This window comes from Loxodonta africana, chromosome 18 (assembly GCF_030014295.1).
Source record: "Loxodonta africana isolate mLoxAfr1 chromosome 18, mLoxAfr1.hap2, whole genome shotgun sequence".
In the NCBI taxonomy this organism is placed as follows: Eukaryota; Metazoa; Chordata; class Mammalia; order Proboscidea; family Elephantidae; genus Loxodonta; species Loxodonta africana.
In genome coordinates, this window is record NC_087359.1 from 11,911,886 (window position 1) to 11,924,735 (window position 12,850).

At 59.1% G+C, this 12,850-nt stretch overlaps 1 protein-coding gene across 3 annotated transcripts in view; it reads right to left on the reverse strand.

The window, feature by feature from the left end:
• The window catches only part of BAHCC1 (BAH domain and coiled-coil containing 1), a 67,699-nt gene that overhangs the window by 19,691 nt on the left and 35,158 nt on the right, over positions 1-12,850 (reverse strand). For all 3 annotated transcript variants that reach the window (XM_064270566.1, XM_064270564.1, XM_064270565.1), the window contains exons 4-10: positions 9,162-10,913; positions 8,798-8,906; positions 8,310-8,518; positions 8,030-8,188; positions 7,501-7,772; positions 7,016-7,364; positions 5,291-6,079 (exon numbers count right to left, since the gene is read on the reverse strand). In XM_064270566.1, coding sequence (XP_064126636.1) covers positions 5,291-6,079; positions 7,016-7,364; positions 7,501-7,772; positions 8,030-8,188; positions 8,310-8,518; positions 8,798-8,906; positions 9,162-10,913 — 3,639 coding nt within the window. The remainder of the gene's footprint in view (positions 1-5,290; positions 6,080-7,015; positions 7,365-7,500; positions 7,773-8,029; positions 8,189-8,309; positions 8,519-8,797; positions 8,907-9,161; positions 10,914-12,850) is intronic.

Below are 12,850 nucleotides of genomic sequence, written 5' to 3' on the forward strand. Positions count from 1 at the left end.
ATTGAGGTGTAATCCATACTGAAGGCTGTAGTCTTTGATCTTCATCAGTAAGTGCTTCAAGTCCTCTTTGCTTTCAGGAAGCAAGGTCATGTCATTTGCATAACACAAGTTCTTAATGAGTCTTCCTCCAATCCTGATGCTGCATTCTTCTTCATATACTCCAGTTTCTCAAATTATTTGCTCAGGCTACAGACTAATTAAGTATGGTGAAAGGATACAAGCCTGATGCACATCTTCCCTGATTTTAAACCACACACTATCCCCTTGCTCTGTTCGGATGTCTGCCTCTTGGTCTATGTACAGGTTCCTCATGAGCACAGTTAAGTGTTCTGGAATTTCCATTCTTCGAGATGTTATCCATAATTTGTTATAATCCATCCAGTCAAATGTCTTTGCATAGTCTGTAAAACATAGGCATACATCTTTCTGGTATTCTCTGCTTTCACCCAAGATCCATCTGACATCAGCAATGATAGCCCTCCTTCCACGTCCTCTTCTGAATCAGGCTTGAATTTCTGGCAGTTAACATCAGCAAAATTTTACTTGTGTGTGATATTAACAGGAAACCCTGGTGGTGTAGTGTTAAGAGCTACAGGCTGCTAACCAAAAGGTCGGCAGTTTGAATCCACCAGGCACTTCTTGGAAACTCTGTGGGGCGGTTCTACTGTCTATAGGGTCACGATGAGTCCGAATCAACTTGACAGCAGTGGGTTTGGTTTGGTTTTTTGGGTGATATTAATGATTTTGTTTGATAATATCCACATTCTGTTGGATCACCTTTCTTGGGAATGGACACAAATACGGATCTCTTCCAGTTGGATAGCCAGGTAGCTGTCTTCCAAACTTCTTGGCATAGATGAGTGAGCGCTTCCAGTGTTGCATCTGTTTGTTGAAACATCTCAATTGGTATTCTGTCAATTCACACCAAATCAGCAAATGAAGGTCCCGAAAGCTTTACACCATCCATGTCATTAAGGTTGACTCTACTTTTAGAGCTACGGCTGCTAACCAAAAAGTCGGCAGTTCAAATCTACCAGGTGCCCCCTGGAAACCTTACGGGGTGGTTCTACTCTGTCCTGTAGGGTCGTTATGAGTAGGAATTGACTTGATGGCAACTGGTTTGGTTTTTTTTTTGGTCTACTTTAAGGAGGCAGCTCCTCTGCAGAGGTGTTTCGAGTGCCTTCCCACCTGAGGGTCTCACCTTCCAGCACTACATCAGATAATGTTCTGCTGCTATTCATAAGGTGTTCACTGGCCAATTTTTCAGAAACAGACCGCGAGGTCCTTCTACGTAGTCTGTCTTGGTCTGGCAGCTCCACCAAAATTGACCACCATGAATGACCCTGCTGGTATTTGAAATACCGGTGGCATAGCTTCCAGCATCACGGCAATATGCAGGTCATCACAGCATGACAGATGGACATTAATCGTAGGGAAATTCAAATCAAAATCACAATGAGTTACCACTCCATACCCACTTGGGTGGCTATTTTAAAAATAAAACCAACCAACTGAACGAAAAAAAAACAGAAAATAAAAAGTGCTGGTGAAGATGTGGAGTGACTGGAACCCCCATGCACTGCTGGTGAGAATGTGAAATGGCGCCGCCACTGTGGGAAGGTCTGGGGAGTTCCTCAAATGGTTAAACATAGGGTTACCATATGACCCAGCAATTCCGCCCCTAGGTGTATACCCAAAATAGTCAAAGGCAGGAACTCAAACAGGTAAGTGTTCACAAATGTTCACTGCAGCACTATTCGCAATAGCCAAAAGATGGCAACAACCCAAGTGTCCATGAACAGAAGAACAGATAACAGAATGGGGCATATACATATATATATACACATACACAAATGTATACACACATACACACACACAAATATGCATACGTATACACATACATACACACATATGGGGGAGAAATATTATTTCCATAAAAATAGAAAGAAGTTTTCCTTCATGATGAAAAACCATCATGCTGAGCGACAGAAGTCCGACACAAATGGACAGACACTATATGATCCCACTTATATGAGGTACCTACAACAGACCAATGCACAGAGACAGAAAGTAGATGAGCGGCTGCCAGGGGCTGGGGGAAGTGAGAATGGGGAGTTATTGCTTAATGGGCACAGAGTTTCTGTTCATGGTGATGAAAAGGTTTTGGAAATGGATAGTGGTGATGGTTGCACAACGATTGTGGATATAATTCACGCCACTGACTTGTGCAGTTAAAAATGGTTAAAAGAACATCAGTTGGTGTCAACCCACCTGGATCAAAGGAGAATGAAGAATACCAAGGACACAAGGTAATCACAAGCCCAAGAGACAGAAAGGGCCACATAAACCAGAGACTACATCAGCCTGAGACCAGAAGAACTAGATGGTGCCCAGCAGGGAACACAACAGAGAACCCTTGAGGGAGCAGGAAAGCAGTAGGACGCAGACCCCAAATTCTCATAAAAAAACCAGACTTAATGGTCTGACTGAGACTAGAAGGACCCCGGTGGTCATGGCTCCCAGACCTTCTGTTGGCCCAGGACAGGAACCATTCCCAAAGCCAACTCTTCAGACATGGATTGGACTGGACAATGGGTTGGAGAGGGATGCTGGTGAGGAGTGAGCTTCTTGGATCAGGTAGACACTTGAGACTATGTTGGCATCTCCTCCCTGGAGGGGAGATGAGAGGGTAGAGGAGGTTAGAAGCTGGTGAAATAGATAAGAAAAGAGAGAGTGGAGGGAGGGAGTGGGCTGTCTCATTAGGGGGAGAGCAATTGGGAGTATGCAGCAAGGTGTATACAAGTTTTTGTGTGATAGACTGACTTGATTTGTAAACTTTCACTTAAAGCGCAATAAAAATTAAGAAAAAAGTGGTTACAAGAACAAATTTTATGTTATATATATTTTACCACAACAAAAAAAATAGTAAAGAAAAAAAAAAAGGGATATAGGAGCCAGCTGTGAGGGCTCCACAGGCCACATCTGGGACAACTTGATCATCAAAATAAACAGTGACCATGCCAGATTCAAGACAGCAAGAATCCAGGAGTCTACACTGATATAATTAAGTGAATGAATGAATTCATACATTCATTTATTTCCCACTGGGGAGGGTCTTCACACTATCAAGAGAGTGAAAAGACAACCCACAGAATGGGAGAAAACATTTACAAATCATAGATGTGCTGAGGGATTAATATCCAGAATATATAAAGAGATCCTACAACTTGACAACAACAAAAGAAACAGTGGAAACTCTCAGCCCTGGGATAGGGAGGGAGGGGGGCTGAGGGGGCTTCCTTCACCAATGAGGGGGTATGCACACCCCACAGCGGCTACAAGTCCCCCAGGATCTCCCCATCTCCTGGGGCCACTGTGGTCCATGTTCTGGGAGAGAGAGGCTAGGGGCTCTGGGTGTGGCTCCTCCAACAAGTGCAGGTTGAAGAAGGCACTGAGCGCCAGCCCCACAGTGGACTAGTGCTACCCAGCCAGACAGAGACCTCTAGGGTGAGAGGTCTGGGGACTGGGCAGGCCCCTGGACTTGAGCCCAGGGTCAGGGAGCAAACCAAAGATCCCTGGACAAGAGGCCTTCTAGAGGGGGCTGGAGGGCCTGTGGGTGCCCGGGCAGTGAGGGCGGGCCAGGCTCAGCTCAAAGCCACGCAGTCCGGGCTCAAGCCTTAGCTCTGCCACCTTCCCAGGCTCCTGGAGAGGCTCTGGGCTCAGCTGGACTGTCTGTCCGCCTTCCCCTCCTTTTCCTGCTCCGAATGCTGCTATTCACCCAGAGAAATTGCCAGAGAACGGAGCCGGTTCCTCATTAACTTCAGACAAAGCGGTCACCACGTTCTTTCCCATCAGGGAGGCGATCTGGATCTGAGTGACTGCGCAGACCCACCCAGGAACTAGGACAGGGGGGCTGGGGCGCCGGGAGGAGGTGGGCTGGAAACTGCCTCTGTCCACATGGCCCTGGGACTGTGGCGCTTGTCTGGGCCGTTCTGACACCCACCTGGTGACCCCAGGGACACACGTTGTTGGCCCTGCACATGAGCACTTAGTCAATGAGTAAGCAGAGTCCAGGCGCCCATTCCCGCCACAGCCTTCAGTCTTCCATGTCCTCACCAGCCCTACCCCTCGCCCACAATCTCCTGGTCACCTCCCAACTGAGGCCTCCTGGGGGGGCCATCAGGGAGCTTGTTCGCCCCAGAGTCCTGCCCCAGGAGCAGGGTTCATTTGGGACCACCGGGTTCATCCTGCCTGCGGGCCGGTGGCTGAACAGACAGACGGGCAGCCCTGAAGACCCTGTCTGGGAGGGCCACACGGCCTTCAGGGAAATTAACTTTACAAGAAGTCACGTTATCGCCATGTAGAACAGAAGACGCTGGAGAGGGCTGGCGGCTTGGAGAGCTTTACGTGAGGAAAAGGGATGACGAGGACCCTGGTAGGCTCTGTCTATAAGTATCAACCCACCAAGGCCTGAGAAGATAAGGTCTTCTACTAGTGGAAGATGCTGGGCAACAGGCAGGGGCTGTAGTGTGGAGCCCCCCAGAGTGGAGAGAGGTGAACATCCTAGGGGTCCTGGTCCCAGCTCTCTCCCCACATGGCACCAGCCAGGCTCGCTGCACTGGCCCATCCTGGGGTCCTTGGGGTGATAGGGTGTGAGGAGGGAGGAGAAAGCCCTGGAGGAGGGATTGCTGCCATCCCAGCCCCCAGCCCTGGGGCAGACAGCATAAGGGTCATGGGGGGCCTGAGGCCTGTGTGCCCCTTGGATCAAGCCTCAAGGCACCACCCCTGCCCAGGAGGCAAGGGTCCACCAGGCCCAGGGCCAGGAGCCCAGTACCCGCTGCGTGGAACAGGCTTGAGGGGTGAATGTGACCTCTCCTCTCCTCCCCCTTTCCCTCACCTCCGTGGGCCTCAATTCCACGTTCGAGTTGGGGATGGCGCTGGGGACTCGCCTGAGCCCCCCTTACGGACAGTGTACACGCTCAGGTGTTGCTTTTCCTCTAAGACCACCGTCAAGCCCCAGCCCCTTCTTGGCCCTGGATTCCTGTCAGCCACACCTGTAGCTGTCCCCTACTAGCAAGGGTACACAGGGCAGGGTGGGAATCCCCCCAGGGCTATGGCAAGCTGCCCCAGCCATCAGACAGGAGCGGCGTTAGAGCCTGTGTGCACAGCGTGGGGACAACTGAGCTGGGCCTGAGTCTGTGCCCAGGTCCAGCTCCAGGGCCTCAGGGGCTACTGGAGCACCGGGCAGGCACACGGGTGGACAGATGGATGGACGAACGGAAACACCTACCTCCTAGGACATGCTCACTCTTCTGCCGCTGGGTCTCCAGGTCAGCCAACTCACTGAGCAGGGCAATCCCATGAATCCCTGAGCTTCGGGGAGGGGGGCCAGAGCTGGGGGGCCCCGGGGCAGCTGGCTGCTGAGGGCCCAGTGGGCTGAGTCTGGGCAAGTCCCCCAGGTCGATGGTGGCAGCCACAAGAGTGTCCAGGCTGGGCAGCGACCTGGGCAGGTGGCCACTGTCCTCCCCTGTGTCCTCTTCCTCTGAGTCCTTCTCTTCCTCCTCCTCCAGCTCAGCCTCGTCATCTTCACCCTGGGCACCCGGGCTCCACGCCCGCTGCTCCAGGGCCTGGGGGGTGGTCCCCGTCGAGGGCTCTTGAGTCCTCTCCTCTCTGCTCCCCTCTGGGGTCCTCTCCTCTGGGGCCCCTCCCTGAGTAGAACGAGCCTGGCCAGTGGCCTCAGAGCCCCCTCGCTCAAGGAGGGCCCCGTGTCGCAGTTCCTGTAGCCCCTCGAGTGGGGTGGGGTCTGCTGCCTTCCCTGCGGGTCCCCGCTCAGCGGGGTCGGGTGTGGCGGCAAGGCCCTGGGTGTCCCTGGCCCCTGAGAGCAGCCCAGGCTCCTCCAGGCTCGCCGGGGTGCAGGGGGACAGCTGCCCGGGTGGGAATGTCCTCGTCGGCTTGGGCTGGGCCCCGGGTGTGGCGGTTTGCATAGTTTCGGGGTCCGCGAGGTCAGAAGAACGCATCTGTGCAGAGTGGGAGGAGAAGCCCACGCAGGCTGGGGGGCATGGGTATCCAGGGGGCAGGGCTGCAAAAAAGGAGGAGTGTCAGGGGAGAGTCGGGCAGTGGAGGGAGACCCCCTGCTCTTGGACAGGGGAGGGGTCTTGCACCCTTCAGGGGGACTCCCAGCATCCCACCCACCTGTGTGGTAGTAATGGGGGTGTGTTATGTTGAGGGGATCAGCAGAGCTGAGACTGTGCAACAGAGGACACCCCAGCCAGCCTGGGACCCCTCTCCCATGGGGTATCTGCTGAGCCCCTGGGCATAGTGTGGCTAACCAGAAAAGGGGGGATCTTTTAAAGACATGACGCTTGAATCAGGGTTTTCCCTGAACCAGAACGAGCTGGCAGCACGTTGAAGGCCTTATGCCCCATTAACTGCAATAAACCGCCCCCCCCCAAAAAAAACCTCTGTTGGCTCAGTCTCCTTATTGTGAAACTGGGACTAGTTTTATGTTCACCACACGATTTCCAGTGTAAACACTCAGCCTAATTCAGAGAGAATTAAATAGCCTGTCGGGGAGCTGGCAGGCGCTGCGGCCGGCGGGTGGGCAGGCGGCAGGGGCCGAGGCCAGGCCAGGGGAGGCGGGCCCAGGACCCTCCACCTTGTTCAGCCCCCTGGGGGGGTCCTCGTCCCTGTTGTCTTGCACCCAGTCTCTCCACTGGGGACAGGTCCTGTGCTGGGGTGCCCCTGTGTTGGCTGGCTGGATCTAACCTTTGTCCTCTCTCGTCTGCCCAGGGCTGAGAAGGAGCTGGACAGGCCCTGTGTTTTCCCCATCAATCGCTCAGGAGAATTCAGAGGGAAGAGGAGGAGACAGGGACAGCCTTGGCCTGCACTCTGAAGGGGCCTGAGGGCAGGGATGGGCAGGCCCCCTCCTGAATTCAGCTCGGTCCTGGAGGGGCTTGGAAGGAGCACAGCAGAGTGGGAGCCTGAGCAGGCAGCCTAGCCCCTGCCTGAGGCTCACCTGATTCCAGGGCCTTGAGGCCTTCCCCAGGTCGCTGGTCCTCTGAGCTCTTGTCTCGGGCTCCTGACACTGTAGAGCCGGGCCCAGGGTTGTTGGCGGGCGTACAGATGGAGGGGCAGATGGATAAAGTGCATGGGGCACTGGGCCGTGGCGGGGGCAGCGGGGTGGAGCAGGCGGCAGGGGGCTGTGGGCTGGGGGAGTGGCAGCACAGAGAGAGCTTGGGGCCCGTGGCAGTGGGCGGGGAGGCGCCCTTGGTGCTGGGGGTTAAGGCAACTGGCTTGTGGGTGGACTTCAGGGCCTTGTCAGGGCTGGGCTCCTCCGGCTCCAGGTGGTGGTCCTCTGGCTTCCGCTGTGGGTGGGGGGTAGAAGTGAGACGGCTCGGCACCCCCTGCACTGGCCCTCCCACCTGGTGAACACCTCCAAAGAGCCAGGCCAGGTGGGCGCAGAGCAGGAGGCAACGCCTGGCCGGGGTGCCGGGCCGGTACCTGGAATTGTGCCTGCCCCTGCAGCTCCAGGGCCTGGGCAGCCCGCTGCTGCGGCTGCTGGTGCTGCTGCGGCTGCTGCTGGTGCTGCTGCGGCTGCTGTTGTTGCTGCTGCTGCTGCTGCTGTTGTTGTTGCTGCAGGGTGTACAGCTCTTGCTGCCGCAGGAACTGAGAGCGTGAGTACACAGGGAGCTGGCCCGGGTGCTGCATGTGGGAGGCAGGGCCCCGGCCCCCGTACATGGGGGGCCACAGGGAGGCCTGGTCCATGACATCAGCTGTGGCCAGGCAGAGGAGTGGTCAGCCTGGGTGGTCAGCCCTGGGGCTGCTTCCCCAGACATCCCAGCCCCTCCCAGGCAAGGAGACGGCCTCTCCCCACGCCATCACCCACCTCACCGCCCCACACTGCCCTCCTTGGCCTCACCAGGCATCGGCCTCACCCCCTTCCTCTCCACACAGGGAGCAGAGCCCCCCTCTGTGGACTTGCTTATTATGTCCCCACGTACAAACTCGCCCGGCCCACGAGGCCCCTTACCAAGTGCGTGGGGGGCGGCGTGCGGTGCGGGCTCCGAGGGCAGGATGACAAGCTGCGTGGGAGTGTCCTGGGAGAGGGGGAAGACGGGGGGCATGGGGCCGGGCACGGAGGCAGGGAAGCCAGGGGGCAGGTTCGGGTGCAGGGCAGGGTGCCCGAGGCCTAGAGAGACAGATGGCACACGGTCAGGAGCTTCCAGATGGCAGGATGGAGGCCAGGGTAGCCAGCCCTGACTGCTGAAGTCCCGCCCGTGCCCCCACCCACCAGTCTGCTGAGCACTGACCGTAGGAATGTCCCCCCATCCACAAGGAGGGGCTTCGGGTGCGGGGCAACCAGGGTGGGTGTGCAGGGTGAGGGTGGGGGGCTGGGTCCCCACCCAGCTGGCTGTTCTGCAGGGAGGGGCCGCCGGTGATCATGAGATGGGGGCCCAGGTCTCCGGGGCAGCCGCCTGATGGGTGTGTCCGGGCAAACTCCACCAGCTCCTTGTTCTCCCTATGACAGCAAGGCTCAGCCGGTGCACGTGCCTGCACCCACCCCACAAGGCTAAGCCGGTGCCTGTGCCTGCACCCACCCCACCCATTCCATCCACCTAGGAGCGTCTCCAAATGAGTCCCTGCCCCCATGTGGGGCAGAACCCGCCTAGGGGGGGATTCTCCCCAAAGCCTGCTCTGCGGCTGAGATGCTGACCTGGCCTGAGCCCCCCGGACTGAGCGGCAGAGCTGAGTGTCCAGGCCCAGCATCCCCCCACGACCGCAGTGGCCCGCCACTTACTGAAGCAGCAGCTCTCGGCCAGCCAACCCCAGGCGGTCCTCGCAAAGGCGTGTCCTCTCCTCCTCGGCCTCCAGGTCCAGGACATGCATGGAGCGGGGGCCACCGCTGGCTGCACAGTTGGGCAGAGGGGATGAGAATTGGGGTACCCGGGCCCAGAAGCTGGTACAAGTAGTGACCTTGTTGTGAGCTCAGGGGGCTGACAAACCAAGGGGAATCTCCTGGCCCTGGGGGGCGGAGAGGAGGCCGGGGCACGTGGCGGGGGGGCAGGCTCACCAGGTAGGGGTATGGACAAGGGCAGGTGTGGCCCCCCTGAGCCCTGGGTACGACCCACTGCCCGTCCTCCCGGTAGAGGGGCCTCACTCACCCTTGAAGGTAGGGGCTGCCCTGCCCTGCCGCCCAGCACTGGCGCTGTAGGCATTCTCAGGCCGGCTCAAGGTGTCCTTCTGCCGGGCCAGGGCCACAGCGATACCCACGGGCGGCTGCCGCACCTCCCCGTCGCCATGTGGGGCATCATGCTCACGGCTGCGGGCACAGTCTGGCCGCTCCACCTCACCCGGGGCCTGACCCAGGCCCTTGGGGGCTGGGAACCTGGCTTCCTGTTGGACGCAGCTTGCCTTGAGGCTGCCCAGGCCCACAAAAGGTGCCTTCTGGCCCACCACCAGGGCCTGGCTGCTGTACTTGAGCAGGTTCTTCATGGCTGAGACCTCGTCCGGCGGGGCAGGCAGCTCCTGGGACAGGAGGGCTGACGGCTGCAGGCTGCCGCCGAAGGGGTCCAGGTAAGTGCTGCTCTTACGCTCCTCACTGATGGCCATAGTGGCGCTCTGGCCAGCCTGTACGCTCCATGGTGGCAGGTGGGGCCCGCCGTAGCCCATTGCTGCCAGCTCCAGGGACTTGCGCTTACCCTCAGCCCCACCGCCCCCGGGGTCACCCTCAGGGGCTACCAAGTGCTGCTGGTGCCGGATGCGGGCCACCTTCTGGGCCCCAGGGGCACCGGAGGGAGCCTCCTTGCCGGCAGCTTTATCTAAAGTGCAGCAGGCCTGGCCTATCTTCCTGCCCAGCGGGTCCTGATGACTTGGGTGGGAGCACTCCTGCACAGGGGCCGGCAGCTCGAAGTAGCCGCCTTTGTCCAGGCCACCTTTCGGGAGGCGGGGGAAAGGGGCCTCAGGGCCTGTACTGTTGAGGTACTCCAGGCCCTTGAGTCTGGGGTTGAGGGCTGCCTCGAAGCCTCCCGGCCGCCGCTCGCCCTTGCTCTCACCCTTCAGGTGGGCATAGGTGATACCGTAGGGCGTGGCGTGATCAGTGGCCCCCTCCAGGTGCCGGTCCTTGCCCTCACCTGCCATGGCACAGGCCTCGGCAGCCTGAAAAGGGCGGCTCTTGTCAGCCAGGTGTCCCATGGAAGGCACGAAGGTGGGCCCGCTGGCCTTCAGGTCCCGGGGGGCTTTGTCCTGCAGTGGGCAGAGCCCATCAGGCCCGGCATGGAGCTGCAGGCAGGGGAAGGAACTGGCAGCGGTGCTGAGGGGCGGGGGCGGCCCGGTGGGCAGGCCGGAGGGCACCGTGTAGGACACGGTGTGGTGCAGCATCTGCCGCCGCTCCAGGCACTCACTGAAGGCCGGCCCTGGCTCCGGGGGGCCCACTGCCTCCTTGGTGCAGTGCCCAGGGGCCGCCGTGCCCGCACCGGGCCGTACCAGCATGCCCCCTACGCAGCTGGCCATTGCAGCCTTGCCCATGTCGCCATTGAGTACCTTGGTGTTGAGGAGGCAGGCTGCCAGGTGCTTGGCCCGGCCCTCGCAGGCCGCCCGGGGCACAGCACCGTCTGGACAGTGCCCGTCGACTGGCATGGGTGGCACCAACCTGTGCTGCTCCTTACCACCATCCTCCTCTGCTGCTGGCCGCTCCTTGCCCTCGGCTGCCTTACCAGCCTTCTCTTTGCCTGGCTCTTTGCCCATGAGGAAACGGTCAAACTCCTTGGAACCCTTTGGCAGGGGGCCGGCCTCGCCCCGCTCGAGGCTGCAGGAGCCGATGGGGTGGCTGGAGGCAGCTCGGGCCACGCCAGGGAAGCTGTGGTTGGTGGGCAGGAGCGTGGGCTGGGGGGGTAGGTTACGCAGGTAGAAGTTATCTGTGTGCCAAGAGAGCCCAGGTCAGTGGAGGTCCCCCTCCCCAGGCAGGGCTGGAGGGTTCAGCTGCCCCCAACAGTTGTTCAGCCTCATGCACTCCCTGCCCCAATTGGCACCATCCCGGGGTTACTGCCCACTGAGGCTGGCAGCTGCAAATGGCTTTGACCCCTGTCTCTGTTCACTTGGTCTCCCCCTGCCGGCCTGAGGCCTGTGCTGCTGAGGTACGCCAGGCCCTCAAGCCTGCAGCTGAGACTTGGAGGATTTGCGGGGGCGGGGGAGGGGGAGGTGGCAGGGGGCGGTGGTGGGGGGCGGTGGGGGGAGGTGGGTACTTGCAGGAGCTGGCACCCTCCCATCCACACTCACATGCACACACACACACATTCTAACACTCACATTCACACAGACACATGCAGCACAGACTCAGGGCTCAAGTGGGGGGCTCAGGTAGAAGGGCTCAGGTGAGGGGCTTGGAGTGCTCAGGTGGGGGACACAGATGGAGGGCAGAGATAGAGGGGCTCAAGTAGAGGACTCAAGTGGGGGACTCAGATGGGGGGTCAGGTAGGGGCTCAGGTGAAGGGCACAGATAGACGCACTTAGGTAGAAGGGCTCAGGTGTTGGGCTCAGGTGTGGGGCTCAGGTGGAGGGCTCATGGTTCCTGCCCAATCCACCTGCTGGGCAGTGGGTGTACAGGGGCTGTCTTCCCGAGGTCCTCAACCTGGAGCAGGCTCTTCCTACCAGAGTGGGGGCTGCTCCACGCTCTCCACCAGCCCTGGGGATACTGCTGGCCCGCCCCTGGGGGACCCTGGGGAATGCCCCCTTCTGTGCAGCTGGGTGCCCAGGCAGCAGGGGGTGGGGCTGGATGTCCTAGTGCTGAGGGACTGCAGGGGGGCTAGATGGCCCAGTGCTGAGGGACTGTGGGGGGTTGGGGGGCAGAAGGAACATTTGGAACTTGTAAAGCTGTCCTCAGTGATGTAAATTCCTTGTCAATTTCCTACTAATTAAAAACAAGGGGCAGGGGCGGGAAGGAGGAGCCCGGGCAAACCTAATTAGCTCAATTTCCAAAACCAAACCGTGTTCTTGGACGAGGCTCCGCCACAATATTGTGAGAGGCGAGCCACCTGCCATCGCTGCCGCCTGAGGGAGGGGTCCCGGCGTTGGGCCAAGCGGCGGGTTTCTCGGCTGGGACCAGCCACCTGCCCACCCCTGACACATGCTGTCAAAATAGCTGCACAGGCCAGTTGGGACTGGTGGAGGGGCTGGGGGGCCAGCCTGTGGCCTGCAGGGGGCTCTCCTGGAGCAGCAGAGCACCGGTCTCCAACCCCAGGACCCTCTGCAGGGGCACCAGCCTGCACCCAAGAGTTGGGTGAGGAGACTTGGTTTTCCCAGAGTGGCCAGGGTGCCAGGCTGCCATTGTTCCCTGGGCAGAACTTTCTGGGAGAGCAGGGCCTTGCCCACCCCATTTCGAAGCTGGCCAATCCTGCCCAAGGCCAAGGCCAGTCTGAGCCTTGGCCACACACAGGCTACTCCAGGCCCCAAGGTATAGGCTAGACCCAAGTTCACACCCAGGTTCTGAAGTCTGAGGCCAGGGGTACGGGGGGAGATGGGGGGATGGCAGGGGAGAAGGCAGGAGGGCTGGGACACAGACTATGGGATCCCTCACCACTGTACCTCAAAACCTCCCCACCGGGGTCACCATAGCCAGCTCAAGGGCACGGGCTAATTGGAGTCCTCTTCCTTTCCTGAGACCCATTTGGACACTGTTTAATTACCTCTGGAGGCCCTGCTGGGGGCTTTGGGGCCTCCTCTGTCCACACTCCAAGCCCCAGCCTTAAACTTGGTGCTCCCTGGGCCAACCCTCCAGCCACCTCTTTGACACCCCTAGGAGGCCCCAGCAGCCCCCAGACCCTCTGCACTTGCCACCTCCAGCCAGGCCGAATCT